This window comes from Jaculus jaculus, chromosome 1 (genome assembly GCF_020740685.1).
Source record: "Jaculus jaculus isolate mJacJac1 chromosome 1, mJacJac1.mat.Y.cur, whole genome shotgun sequence".
NCBI classification, from domain to species: Eukaryota; Metazoa; Chordata; class Mammalia; order Rodentia; family Dipodidae; genus Jaculus; species Jaculus jaculus.
Window position 1 is genome coordinate 157,529,533 of NC_059102.1, and position 14,353 is coordinate 157,543,885.

The 14,353-nt window shown below is 55.4% G+C and overlaps 1 protein-coding gene across 4 annotated transcripts in view; it reads right to left on the reverse strand.

Moving 5' to 3' along the window:
* Positions 1-2,061: 2,061 nt before the first annotated feature.
* Positions 2,062-14,353, reverse strand: part of Cttn (cortactin) — a 34,940-nt gene continuing 22,648 nt past the window's right edge. For all 4 annotated transcript variants that reach the window (XM_045156598.1, XM_004654237.2, XM_004654238.2 and 1 more), the window contains 7 exons: positions 13,734-13,789; positions 11,330-11,399; positions 10,047-10,195; positions 6,243-6,332; positions 5,523-5,682; positions 4,411-4,482; positions 2,062-3,417 (listed from right to left, as the gene is read on the reverse strand). In XM_045156598.1, coding sequence (XP_045012533.1) covers positions 3,281-3,417; positions 4,411-4,482; positions 5,523-5,682; positions 6,243-6,332; positions 10,047-10,195; positions 11,330-11,399; positions 13,734-13,789 — 734 coding nt within the window. In that variant the 3' untranslated portion in view covers positions 2,062-3,280. The remainder of the gene's footprint in view (positions 3,418-4,410; positions 4,483-5,522; positions 5,683-6,242; positions 6,333-10,046; positions 10,196-11,329; positions 11,400-13,733; positions 13,790-14,353) is intronic.

A 14,353-nucleotide genomic window follows, 5' to 3' on the forward strand; every position in this document is an offset into this window, starting at 1 on the left:
CTTTTTTTCTGAGGTAGGGTCTCACTCTGGCCCAGGCTGACTTGGATAGTCACTATGGAGTCTCAGGGTGGTCTGGAACCCACAGTGATCCTCCTACCTTTGCCTCTCGAGTTGCTGGGATTAAAGGCATGTGCCACCATGCCCGGTGGCCTTATTTATTCTTACATGTGTGTTGCATGTTCACTCTACACACGGAGCAATTTTTCCAGGCCCTGATAACTCTAAAACAAGCCCATCTAAAAGGGGATCATTTGGCCAGCCAGGCCAAATGATCCAACAGATACAATAGTGGCATGTCTATTATGGGGGAAACCAAACGCTCTCTGATTGGACTGGAAGCCTGCTCCGTGGGAGGAATACATGCCTGGCACTGAAAACCTATGACAGGGGACGTCATGAGCCCTAGGGGTATGACACCAGCTTGTGTCTGGCTAAAAGCATATAATTATGCTCACCAAACTGCCCTCTAAGCTCTTCTTTTAACGTTCATACCCATATATTAATGCTACTCTCACTTTTGTTTAGAGAAGCTTCTCTTTTCAGATGGTGGTGACCTCTGAGATGACTCAAAAGGCACCACAGTGCTGAGAAGTGACAGAGGAGTGCTCAGCACTAAAACATCTCCATCACCCCTTCCAAGGCTCAAGGTCCATTGTGGAAGAGGTGGCGGAAAGACTGTAAGAGCCAAAGGAAGGGTAGGACTGCTTATAATGCACTTTTCCAGACACAAAATGGCCTGGATATCCATGACCTCACCGTGCCTGGCAGTACCTACACAAGCCCTCTTAGTAGGAGGAAAAGATGATGACATCAAAACAGAAGACAGACTGACTAAGAGAGGGAGGGGATATGATACAGTTGATTTTAAAATTTTTAAATAAATAAAAGGAGCTGTAAACATATACGGGCCCCCAGCCACTGTGGGTGACCAAACCACCAGAACTGAGCCAACAATGTCCTGTTCTGATGGAGCCCTCACTATGCCTCTGCCCCACTTACACTCACAGGCTAAGAGAAGGGTCAGTGGCCATTTCTGCAGGTCTCCATCACTGTCACCTAGTCCCTCAGCCCTGGCCCCCACCCCCATCCTGTGGGAGCCTCCTTGCCCTGCCTTTGCAGGGCCCATCCATGGCAGACAGCTGTTTCTGCTCCCTGTTACGAAGGGGTGGGAGGCCTGAGCCAGCCTGTGACAAGGAGGAGTCACCTCCCTCAGGCTTGGGTCCCGTGAGCAATGCCACCAAAGGTCTAGTTACCTGGCTGGCAGCAGGCTTGCCACACAGGTGTGGGTCTGGGTAGAGCAGGGCAGCAGGGCTGCCAGGGTGAACCAGGGCAGCCTGGGCACAGTTGGCCTCCGCCCGCTCCAGGGGACCAGTGGGACGCAGGTCAGCATGAATCAAGGACTTGACAAGACAGGAAGGACAGTGACCTCGGCTGGGACTTTGGGCTCTGGGCCAGTCCCCGTCATAGGTGACTATTGGGGGAGTGGGGAGGGGGGCTGGTATGCCTGAATTATTCTCCCACTGCCTCAGAGGGAGCGAGAACAATACCCTGACAGGTCACGGCCCGACTTGCCCCTGAGGTTTAGTCAGACTGCCATGATGGAAACTGTGGAGCAGGCAGGCTAAAGAAAGCGGCTCCCTCGGCCACTGGCTGGGGGAGCTCCCAAGATCTGGCCACCTAGGCAGGGTAGAAGCCTGGTTCCCTGCGCAGCCAGCAGCGACACTGCCCGACTTCTGCCATCTCCTCACTCATGACCTATGCCCTGGAGGGAATGGCCCCTTACATTATACTGCAACCGCCTGAGGACTTAACTTAGACAGTGCTAATTTAAACATGGCATCTTCTCACTGGCTAGGAATCCTGGGCCCAAATCCCAGTGACCTGAGAGAACATGTTAGCCAAAATCACCTCTGAGAGCGGGGCACAGCCTTCGGGGCAAGGCCGCCGGAGCCACAAGAGCACTCCCGCGGCCTTGATGCGGGCCACCAGGGAACCTGGTGCCAATGCCACTTTCCAGCGCCCAACGTGGTGATGGAGCATCAAAGGAGACCACACAGAAAGTGGATCCAAAAAAAGTTTATTCTGAGTATTTAATTACAAAAATCATACCTATGAGGTGTGCTACAGAATTCCAGATATGGTAGGTCATATATAAGACCTGGCCTAATCACGGAGAGGCGGGGACTGCAGAAATGTCAACTGTCCCAACACAGGGCCCACCTACTGCTGCGTCAGAAGGACAAACTGTCCAACTGTCTATATGACCAGCTTAGTACAGCTGAGTGAGCGTGTCCCCACACAGGAGTGGAAGGTGATTCGGGGACTGCAGCTTCCGGGAGAGGCCTGGGGTAAGAACACTGGCTCGCTCACGCTCACATACGTTAATTGGATTTTATTATGACTGAACATGATTATTTGGCAAACAGGATGCAGCTCCCCTGGTAGGAGCATGCTTCTGAAAGTTTCCAGGGAGAAGGCACTTGCCTTCCTGTAGCCGACACGCGGCACAGTGCCATGAGCCACGAGCCCGGGGCCGAGACCTCAGCCCTGTGCCCGCAAGGCCGAGCTCGTCCCCAGGGTCTGGCGCATCTAAGACAGCCTGTCGCCACGGGCCCAGCACTGAGACGGCAGGGAGGGGAGCGGCGGACGAACCGGGTGACACTTCGTGGAAGGGCAAAAGAGGCTGAGCAGGAGGCTGGGGCATCGGGGGAGGTGCGGAGACCAGGGTGAGTTGAGGAGGCGAGGGTGACACAGGAGGAAGCCAGGGGCCTGGCTTAAGGGGGTCGAAAACAACACAGTTTCTCAGTAAGAAAGACAGGGTGTCCCATGTGGTGCCGGCGCGCCTCCTGTGCTTTCTAGCAATTCACCTCGTCTCGGTCCGTCTGCCCCTTTCCTCTCGTCTCTGTCCTGGGAGATCCCCGACTGTCGCAAGGGGCATAAGGACACATGCACTACCTACTGACCTCGGGAGAACGACAGACCCCCGAGTTGGCTATACACCGACAGCCAACTTGGCAGAAAAAAAGAAAATACCTTTGATGGATCAAAGTCATTACCCAAGGTCTCCTAAGGAACATGATTACAATATATTAGCGAATTCTGTGGCATAGACATCTTCAAAAGCATCAGCAAAAGTATTAAATATAAAGGCCATATGTATATCCCCCTCCCTCCCTCGGAAAAAAAACAAAACCCCCAAAAACCCAAAACAAACCCCAAACCCGCAAAGATGATCCGTAGTGTGAATTCGGCGCCCGGGCCGGCGATGGCGCCCGCTGCCCTACTGCCGCAGCTCCACGTAGTTGGCAGGGAAGAGGCCGTACCTGCCCTTGCATACCCCGCGCCACCAGCCGTCGTCAATCATTTCAATGTTGGTGATTATGTCGTCAGGGTCAAAGGAGATCTCATCGTCGCCCGCTGGGGAGGGAGGAGAGACTCCGATGCAAGCACCGCCTGACTAGCTAAACAGACAGGGCCACCAAGGCCAAGCCGCCCATGCCGGAGGAGTGGGGGCTGCAGGGCATTCTGAGGAGAGTGGTTATACGTGTGGCAAGGGAAAGTCTAGACAACTACCGAGGCCATGAGCCAGAAGTAGCCAACGCACGCACAGATGTCAACATGTCACTGAGCACACACACGTACGAGGAGATGTTTACACAAAGAAGCGACATTGAGGGAGGCCTTGCAGCTTCCCTGTTCAGAAGGAAGAAAAGGCAGGAAACCTCTCATCCAAGGAGCCTGAGCACTTCGGGGAGCCCCACCAAGGCACCCCATAAAACAGTGCTAAGGGTGGGGGCTTGGTGAGGGGCAGACATAGCTGACATCAATAGAAGGAAGAGCCACAATCTTTTATTTATTTTTTTTTTTTGAGGTAGGGTCTCACTCTAGCCCAGGTTGACCTGGAATTCACTCTGCATTCTCAAGGTGGCCTTGAACTCACAGCAATCCTCCTACCTCTGCCTCCAGAGTGCTGGGAAGAGCCACATTCTTTTGCCACAAGGGACCGCTGTGAACAAGGCGGCACAATGGGCTGTGACATCCTCACAGGGAGGGCAAGTATGTTCAGGATGTTGGAACCCGAAGCTAAGGTTCTCCAGGGTTCAAAGAAAACTCAAGATAATGGGTGGGAACAGAGAGACAGAATCGGCAGGAAGACACGTGGGTTCTGGGCATCATACTGGCAACTTTTCTAAAGTTACTCAGAAACACATTGTTTCTTTTAAAAATTATACTCAGGCACAGTGTGCCTGTGGTCTCAGCAGGAGGACCGCTTAAGCTCGTGAGTTCAAGGCCAGCCTCAGCTCAAAATGAAATAACACTGCAATACCACTGCAAGCAGACTCGGGAGAGGGGCTCTGAGGAACTGCGCCTGAGACCGGAACCCTGTGGCGGCCCACGGTGGGTACTCACCAGCTTGGTAGTCATAGAGGGCGATGGCCGTGATGCCCAGCTCACTCTCATACTCATCGTAAGTGTCTTCCTCTGAAAGCGGAGAGGGAAACAGCTGAGACTGCCGAAGCCCCCAGCCACACTTCCTGTTTGAGCTGTTTCCAGATGGCACAGCAAAGAACTTGCCAGAAAAGAGACCACAGGAGAGCCTGGTTCCTATCTGGCAGGTGCTGGGATGGGGGAAACCAGAGAAACAGCAGAAAAGGGTGCCAGTGTTCCAAGCGAGAAGACACTGCCAGCCTCACGGCGCTCAGCGGACGGGGCCAGCACGATGAGACCAAGACCGCTTTGTCAAGGTGAGCTTGGTGTTTCATGCTTGCAGACCCAGGGAGGAGGACTACCCCAAGTTCAAGGCCAGCTTGGGCTACAGAGTGAGAGTTTCAAAAACACTGAGAAAGTAAACCAGGCGTGCTGGGTGGCGCATGCCTTTAATCCGGGAACTTGGCAAGCCAAGGTAGGAGGATCACTGTGACTTCAAGGCCAACCTGGGACTACAGAGTAAGTTCCAGGCCAGCCTAGGCTAGGCTACCTCAAAGAAAAGGGGGGGGGACACAGAGAGAGGGAGGGAGGAATGGAGGATAGAAAAAGTCTCAGGCAAGCTCAGCAGCCACTGAGACAAGTGAGCAAAGGCTAGCCCCTCTGCTCTTAGATGAAGTAACTCAGGCTAGCCCCTCTGTTCTTCGATGAAGTGGCTCAGGTGGAGCGCCCATCCCCACACTGCTCCAGGTGGAACATGGGGCTAACACTGCCCTGACTAATACATCATGGGATGATCATTTTCAAAGTAAAGAAGCCACCTTTTCTGTCACCCATCTTGACCCTGTGGGAACTCGCATCCTTGGGGTTCTGTGGCAAGCACAGCTCTTGTGGAGAGCTCCCCTCACAGAGCAGGGACCATGCCAGGACCCCGTTGACAGGAGTCACTGTCCTGCTGGGGAGCACTGTGTCCAGTCTTCCCCTCTCTAGCAGGGGGACAAAGAACTTACACCCCACTGAGTCGTTCCTCCTTGAGGGGAACAAGAGACTTCTTGGGGTCCTTCCCTCCCAAGTGGAGCTGGATTGGGGACCCTTACCTGCTTGGTAGTGACCTGGGGCCTCTGTGGTCTCATAGACGGGTTCGGAGGTGTAGGCCAGGCCCTGCTGGCTGCCAGCCTCGGGGATGCCTGCGGGCTCGGGCTCACTCCCGCCTGCGCGGCTCTGGTAGATTGGCTCTGCCTTGAAGGAGACCGCGTCCTGCAGAAGGACAAGCGTACAGGCCTCATGCTGCACGGCCACTCCTCACCCCTCCAAGGCCACCGGGGCGCCCACAGCCATTGTCCTTCTGCTGGGTGCCACTCAGTCACGCCAGCTGACTGCCCAGAGCAACCATGCTGGCGGGCAGCAGGGCTCCGCTCTAACTCAATTCTCCCGAGTGAGGGGGACCACCAGGGATCGCAGGTCCTCAGAGGAAGTCAGCAACTCACACCCCACTAGGCACTGTGAACTGTGTTGGGGGGGCTCAGGCTGAGCTGTCGGACCCGTCTACACCCGCACATGACCCTTGTGGCCAGTCAAAGCAGGACAGGGCCCTCAGGACAGGGTGGCCATGCTGGAATGGGCTGCCCAGGGGTGAGGAAGGCCGCCTTGGGAGGGGCACCTCACTCCAGGGCCACAGAAGGGGCAAGTGGCACACATCAAGACCGCAACATGCCGCCGCACCCAGCCTAGCGCAGAACACCGCAGTGTGGCACCCAGGCCGGGAGGGGCGAGAAGCTGGTGAGGGCGGTAATCCGAGGGGCCATGCACACACGCACCTGGTAGATGGGGCTCGATGGTGGTCTCTCCTCAGCCGGCTGAGGAGTGGGGGAAGCAGGAGGCGTCTGTGTTTTGGCTCTGGCTTGCTCCTACAACATACAGCAATGACGCGATTGTCAGGTCAGCCCAGAAGCCATGGGAAACGCCAGGAGAGGGTGGCAATGGGACAGCATAAAACACCAAGCTCCTGTGGGTGGGGGGCCTCAGAGTCAAGGTCACAGTCAGTTGGGTCCCCAAGGCCTTGGTGACCCTAGGCACTCCTGTGACACCACGTGGGCACCAAGGTGTGCTTAGCTGGGCAGAGGGCAGGAGCGCCAGCAGGCCGAGACCCAGTGCTGCATCTTGCCTCGGCTCACGTCCATGCCTGGGGTTCTGAGCCCGTGCTGTCCCGGGCCGAGTCTCAGGGGTCATGGGGTGGGGTGGAAACATTCTGCACGTGGGGCAGACAAGGCTCTCTAGGGACTGGCAGGTAGGCTGCTGTGGCCAGACACTACAAGACACTTGCCCTGAGAGGCCGGTAGTACCCCGAGAAAGGCCTCTGGGGACGTGCTGGCAAGGAAGGCTCTTTCAGGGGAGGCATGTCATCCCAAAGTGCTAACACAGCTGGGCGTGGTGGCACACACCTTTAATCCCAGCACTCGGGAGGTAGAGGCAGGAGGATTGCCATGAGATCGAGGCCACCCTGAGACTCCATAGTGAATTCCAGGTCAGCCTGGGCTAGAGTGAGACCCTACCTCAAGAAGAAAAGAAAAAAAAAAAAAACCAACAAAGTGCTAACACAAGGGAGAGAAGAGGGAGATAGCTAGGAGTGACAAGGACAGCAGGAGTGGGGGACATAAAATGGCCATAAGACAAGGAACTCAAGCAGCCTGGAAAAGCTGAGGCAAGACCAGAAGCCCACCGAGAGCCTCCGAGACACAGCTGGCCGATGCCTCTTGGCACACAGCCTGTAGGGCTGTGTGGAATCAAATGGGGGTCATCTTAACTGCCCAGGGAAGCAGGGCTCAGGACACTTGCTGAGAACTGTGTGTCCCCAAGGGGGATGTACAGAGTGACACAGCCAGGGAGCCAGAGGCAGGGTCTGAATCCCACCTGTCCACTCCTGGCCTGTCTAGTAGGGATGGTCACACGGCTTTCTCTGGCTGAGAACACTCTCCCCCCCAGCCCCCACTGCATACATGAACATCCTGGGGCTTGGCCTGCCCTAAACCACCAGGACTGCTCTGGCAATCACCGCAGGTGACACTCCAAGAGGTGCTGTGTCCCATGTGTCTGAGGGCAGAACCGATGTCCAGGCTGGTGACACAGCGGTGGATTGCTTCACCAACTGCAGGCCATGGGGTCTCCTGATGGCCCCTCCAACACCAGCTGGCTGTGAAGAAACCGTGTCTGACACCAGTCAGACTGAGTCGCACAAGAATTAGGTCCAGCCTCCTCAGTCACCTCATTTGAGTCTGGGGTGCTTCTGTAAGCCAAGAGGATGTGGGATGAGGACGACACGGCCAGAAATTATTTGGAGGGAAGAAATGATAGGGGGTGAAGAGCAAGATGAATGGCAAGCGAGCCTGGAAAGAATCTAAACAGGGCTCTAAAGCCCACGTGACCAAGTTGGTCCACACCAGCAGTAGGATGAGGAAGGCAGAAATCACTTAAAAGGGAGGAAGCCAGGAGTGGTAGCACATGATTTTAATCCCAGCACTTGGGAGGCAGAGGTAGGAGGATATCCATGACTTCAAGGCCACCCTGTGATGACATAGTGAATTCCAGGTCAGCCTAAGCTAGAACAAAACTCTCTATCAAAAATCCAAACAGGGCAGGAAAAAAAAAAAATGAGGGCTGGAGAGATGGCTTAGCAGTTAAGGTGCTCACCTGCAAAGCCAAAGGACCCAGGTTCGATTCCCCAGGACCCATATAAACCTGATGCACAGGTGGCACATGCTTCTGGAGTTCATTTGCAGTGGCTGGAGGCCCTGGTGTGCCCTCTCTCTCTATCTCTCAAATAAATAAAACTTAAAAGAAGAAGAGGAGCCAGGTGTGGTGGTGCACACCTTTTATCCCAGCCCTCGGGAAACAGAGGTAGGAGGATCACGACGAGTTCAAGGTCAGCCTGGACTAGAGTGAAGTCCTACCTCCAAAAACCAAAAGAGAAAAAGAAAAGCTGGGGGGCATTCCATATAGGCATTATACTTACCTACCTTACTTTGTAAAGCGGGAGAAGTGTGGTCTCTACGGGCAATGCAGGCACATGCCACAGACTCACTATTCCTCCCACACCTCGCTGGGTGTCCTCACACACACTGGGCTAGCTTCTCAGTGCCTGTGCTCCCAGTACTATCTGCCCACACCACATGCCTCCCATTGTCCCCCATGAGGTCTGTGGGGGTTTGATTCAGGTGTCCCCTATAAACTTGTGATCTGACTGCTAGGTCCCCAGCTGGTGGCAGTTTGGGAACTGGAACCTCCTGGAGGAAGTGTATTGTTGGGGCTGGGCCTAGCTGTATTATAGCCAACTTCTCCTCGCCAGTGTTTGGCACACCCTCCTACTGATGTCCACCTGATGTTGGTCAGGGGGTGCCATCATTTTCCCCCTGCCATCATGGAGCTGCCCCTCAGGCCTGTAAACCAAAATAAACCCTTTCCTCCCACAAGCTGTTCTTGGTAGGGTGTTTTCTTGCCAGCAATATCCCTATGGGATCTCAGCCCCTAACACTTCCTCAAGAAGGAAGCAGCCATCTCAGATGAAGCCTCGTGGTTAACAAAACAGTTCTGTGCATGTTTTTGTGGCTTCTACTTCCTTGCCCAGAGAGCTGCAAGTAAGGACAGCCACCCACATAATGCCAGGACTACAGAAAGGGGTGGCAGCTGTGGCTGCCCAGGTGTGGTGGTTTGATTCAGGTGTCCCCCATAAACTTAAGTGTTCTGAATGCTAGGTTCCAGCTGATGGAGATTTGGGAATTAACACTTCCTGGAGGCTGTGTATTGTTAGGGATGGGCTCATGGGTATCACAGCCAGTTTCCCCCTGCCAGTGTTTGGCACACTCTTCAGTTGCTATTGTCCACCTGATGTTGGCCAAGAGATGTCTACCTTCTGCTCATGCCATTGTTTCCGCCTGCCATCGTAGAGCTTCCCCTCGAGTCTGTAAGCCAAAATAAACCCATTTTTTTTTTCCCAAAAGCTGCTCTTGGTTGGGTGATTTCTGCCAGCAATGAGAACCTGACTCCAACTCCAGGTAATGGTGGCTAAGCTATGCTCATCAGTGTCAGTGCATCTACGGGCATGGCTTTCCTGCTAGCCCCTGCGGAGTCTAGCTGGGTGTGAAGAAACTGCTCTCAATGGCAACGCCCTGCATCCTGAGAAGTTTCAGGAAGGCGAGGCCTTCCTCCCTGCCCACTTCCTCAACTGAAGCAGTGGCCAGAACCACATAGAAAGCGGCCTCACGGCATCCTCCAACAGGCCCGCAGAAAGGCACCTGGTAGAGTACAGGAGGCCACTGACCACTGGCAGCTCGACAAAGCGGGGCTAGGACTGACCACTGCTGGCCACCACGTGAGGGTATTAGTGTGCGGCTGAGCCTAATGTGTGAGCAAATGATGCTTGCTTCAGGAATGCCCTGGCCAGGCGTGGTGAGGCATGTCTGCAATCCAGCCCTCGGGACACTGAGGCAGGAGGGCAGCAGCAAGTCCCGGGTCAGCTATAGCATGAAGTGTAAGACCCGCCTGCCTCCGATGGGGGAAAAAAACAAGAAAAGAAGGCCAGAGCAGCAAGTCCTGGCAGGCGCACAGCGGGCAGCGTTGCCCCTCACCTCCAGCTTCCGCCTGGCCTCTTCCTGCTCCTGCCTTTCCTTGGCCATCCGCTGTGCTCGCTCCGCTTCCGCCTTCCGCCTGTCTTCCTGCTCTCTCTCCTTTGCCAGGTTCTCAAAGTTTGCTCGGATGTTACTGGTCTTGCTGGTCACTAGGGGAAAGAGAAGGACATCTGCCTCTGCACCTCACGAGGACAAAAGCCGTGCCGGGGTATCAGGTAGCCGCAGGCACGGTCGTCCTCATCAAGAGGGGAAGGGACACCCCAATAGCTGGGCAGTTTGTTGTGTGACACAAAGGATCTGGTCAACGGGAGTCCGAGGACCCACGGGGCCACATCTAACCCGTCTCCACACTTTGAAGCAGCTCTTAAACTGGGTCCGAAGGGCCCCCTTCAACTCTACAGGCGTCAACGGACCCAGTCAGAAAGTACCGTTCCTTCCCCAAACCTGCTGGGCAACACAGTCTGAGAAAAACCACTGTTGCCACCTTTATCAGAAGCAGCTGTGACTGCTCATGAGGTTGGGCCTGTTGACATTCCTCCACAGAGGATGTGGATGGACATCAGACCCTGGACCAGCTGCATGCAATGCTGCCTGAGGTCTCATGGCTCGCAGGGAGATAGAGAGGTGGGAGATCTATGGCTAAGGAGCCCTGTCTATGCAGCTATTGGGAAGTCACCCATGCAGGGAGGAGACCTTTCAAAGCCATGGCTGCTCCGAGGTCTGCACACAAATGTAAAGACCCCTCGCCCGCCCTCTGTAAGGACGGAAGCCCGGTAGACTCATTGGCTTGCCAGCATGGGCTTGGGTAGAACTGGCCTCTCGTCTATCGGGTACCCTGTCAGGTGAGGGCAAACACTTGTCTGTGTCTCCCCAGAAAAAGGTTCACCTCCAAGTGAGAGGTCAAGGTGCCTCTAGTTTTTCTCACAGGTGCCACAGCTGGGACCAATGGGCTAGTGGGAAGGGAGGGGACTGTGTACCCTGCTTCCAGGATCTGGTCAACGGGAGTCCGAGGACCCATGGGGACACATCTAACCCATCTCCACACTTTGAAGCACCTCTTAAACTGGGTCCGAAGGGCCCCCTTCAACTCTACAGGCATCAACGGACCCTGTCAGAAAGTACCGTTCCTTCCCCAAACCCGCAGCCACACTGCACCCTGCGAATGCCACTTGCTCCTGGCTCCACTCGTGGGGCAAGGCATCTCCCTCAGCCATCCTAGACCTCACAGCATGGATGCTTCCTCCCCCCACCAAAGACCTTGCGATGCATCTGGGAATACTCACCAGCCTCCACAGGCACAGTCTTCTGGTAGGCAGAGGGCACCTGTGCCACGTCTTCAAAGGTGGATGCATTCTGTGGAGACAAGGAAAGAAGTTGGGAATTCTCACTCATCGCTCCCTCTGCAGGACAGTGACCAAATGGAGGCCAGGGGTGCCCCTCTCAGCAAAAGTGTGCTGCCCTTCACCACAGGTGACTCCAGAGGGGCTACAATCAACCTGACCTTCCCCACTGGCCCCAACACCCGGGCCCCTTCCCCAGGGGAACTGAGCCCACCAGGGAAGGACTTCCAGAGGGGGCAGAGCAGCTGTCACCCGCCTGCCCTCTCGGAGCCAGCCGCTCCCAGCTAAGAAAGTCAGAGCTGTACTAGGCTCTGGCTAAGGCTTCAGCCACTCTGATGCTCTCGTCGAATATCTGCTCTCTTCCCAGATACACTGACCCCTAAAAAAGCGGCCCCATCCTTCTCTTCTAGAACAACTGCGACCCAGATGTCCAGAAAGTTCCCGCCTGCTCCACGGTCTCGGGCTGCTTGGCCCCTACTTGGCACACACTTGGGGGACTCACTGTCCATGCCCATGCCTTTTTACGTCTCACCAGCCCCACCTTCCTGTGCCTGCCCTCCCCTAACACACACGTTACCACTCCGGTTTCTGTGTGTGTCTGTGTGTGTTTTTGTTTTTGTTGTTCTTGTGGGACCCAGGACACAGTGTACAACAGGCAAGCACTAGTCCAATACTGAACCACACCCAGCCCCAACCCAGCTTACTGACCGCAGACTCCCATCTCTCCCACTCAGTGCATCCTGGGTCTCCCCTCAGCCCCAGCTCCTTCCTGCCCATGTCCGCCCTCACTCCACCCCGCTCCCCTCTCTGAACAGCTTGCCTCTGGAGCCTACTAGAGTGGCCACTCTTGCCCTCAGGTCACTCATGTCTGTCCAAAGCCACCCTGAACGTTCCATAGAACAGGCTGGCACTTCAGCAAACACATGGCAGTCAATCGCACGTCAACCCACCACAGGACGAACTACTACAGACCAAGTCCTCAGCGAGCCACCTTGCTCTCGGGGACAGCCTCACTGAGCGGCCTGGGTCCTGATCCCGCTGCACAGGACCCTGGGTTTCTGGGCTCGATTGTCACCTTTCTGAGCTCTGGCATCCTCCACTGCACCACAGACCACAAGAGCCACTCGGCAGGGTCGGAAAAGGCAATCCTGACCTCACACTTCCCCTTTCTCAGAGTGCACAAGGTTTGCGGTCACCGCCATCGCCCTCACCGCCAACCACAGACGCGAGACAGAAACTTCCTCAAAGCCAGCTTCACAGTTCAACCCGACTCACATATCCGCAGACACTCTCACATCAAATGCTTGCAGTCCAGCAAAGGTGGCCCAGCCACTTACTGCCATGCCATGCACAGGCCCTGAGTGACAAATGGGATGGCCACACCACCCACTGCACTCACTACTACCATAAGCAGCAGCTCCTCCCTCCTGTGCCCCAGAGGACACTAGCTGCCAGATACCTGGCGGGATCCCATGCCACCTCACCCAGCCTCTGCTGATGACCTCTGCCATCTTGCGGGCATCCCTTTAGTAGCAAACCACTCGCTCCCCCTCCCACCCCACCCCTTACTAGTCCAGTGATCTGTCTGGCCACAGGCAGACTTACCTTCACTGACTCCACCCATCAAGACCCTGCCAAGTACCTGGGGTCACACTGACCTCTTCCTCCTCCATATATTTGAGGCCAAACCCCAGCTCTGCTGCAGACACCACTAGGATCCCAGCCTGCCAAACCCCAACCCTGTCCTAGGGTCCCTCAGATTTTTTTTTTCTTTTTTGGTTTTTCAAGGTAGGGTCTCACTCTGGCCCAGGCTGACCTGGAATTCACTATGTAGTCTCAGGGTGACCTCAAACTCCCAGTGATCCTCCTGCCACTGCCTCCTGAGGGCTGGGATTAAAGGCGTGCGCCACCCACCTGGCCTTCTTTTTTGCTTTTTGTTTGCTTTGAGAAAGGGTCTCATGTAGCCAAGGCTGACCTCAAACTCACCACGTGGCTAATACTAAGACTACCCTCGAACTCTTGATCCTCCTGCCTCTACCTCTAAATGCTAGGATTATAGGACATCTGGACTCAGATCTGTTTAGGAAAGAAGAAACTGCCTATTCTATTCTGTATGGTCCCCAAGAGACAGGGTCTTTCTGTGTTGCCTAAGCTGACGTGGAATGTGACATCCTCCTGCCTCAGCTTCCCAAGTATTGGGAGGTCTTGTCCCCTCAGCAGGATGGCAATTCACCCGCAGGGCCTACTGGAGGACAGACCTCCAGCACCACGGGTGCAGGACCCACTGGAAGGCATCTCCACAGAAGTGCTAGGTGCACCAAGAGCCCCCGCAGTTCCCAACCCTTACCTTATCCATCCGATCCTTCTGCACCCCGTACTTCCCACCGAATCCTTTGGAGTAGTCTGAAAGACGGCAGAGCACAGGACTTCAGGTGAGGCTGTGCCGAGGCCAGACCAGCAATCGTGCAGACAGATCAAGAGACAGCCCGGGGGTACGCGCCAGAGCAGAGGGGCAGGACAGCTGCCTGAGCACAGGCATTCCTTGCAAGGCCAGCTCTGTCTAACCACGGTGCCCAGTGCAGGCAGGGAGCAGGACGGGCGTGGGCATGCTGCCGGCATTCACCGGGGGGGCTGGGGAAGAGGGAATGGGCTGCAGGCTGGCAGGAAGGAAGCCAAGGAAGGAGGGCACAGGACAGGCCTTTGCAGTGCACCACTTCAATAGCACAGTCTTCCGCACGGCCAGGGCCTCACTCTCACGTTCCTGCAGGCCTGCTCTACTGAGCACTAAGGGGAGGCCCAATCGCAGTTGGTGCTCTTTGCTTTTCAAAAGAAAAAAAGAAACTCCATGTGGAAATGCTACCAGCCAAGTATGTCTGTCGCAGCAACACACATCCACATGAAAGTCACACTGTCATGCAGCCTCTCCATGCGCCTGCTAGGCCAGCTTTCAGTGTCCCCTGAACGTTA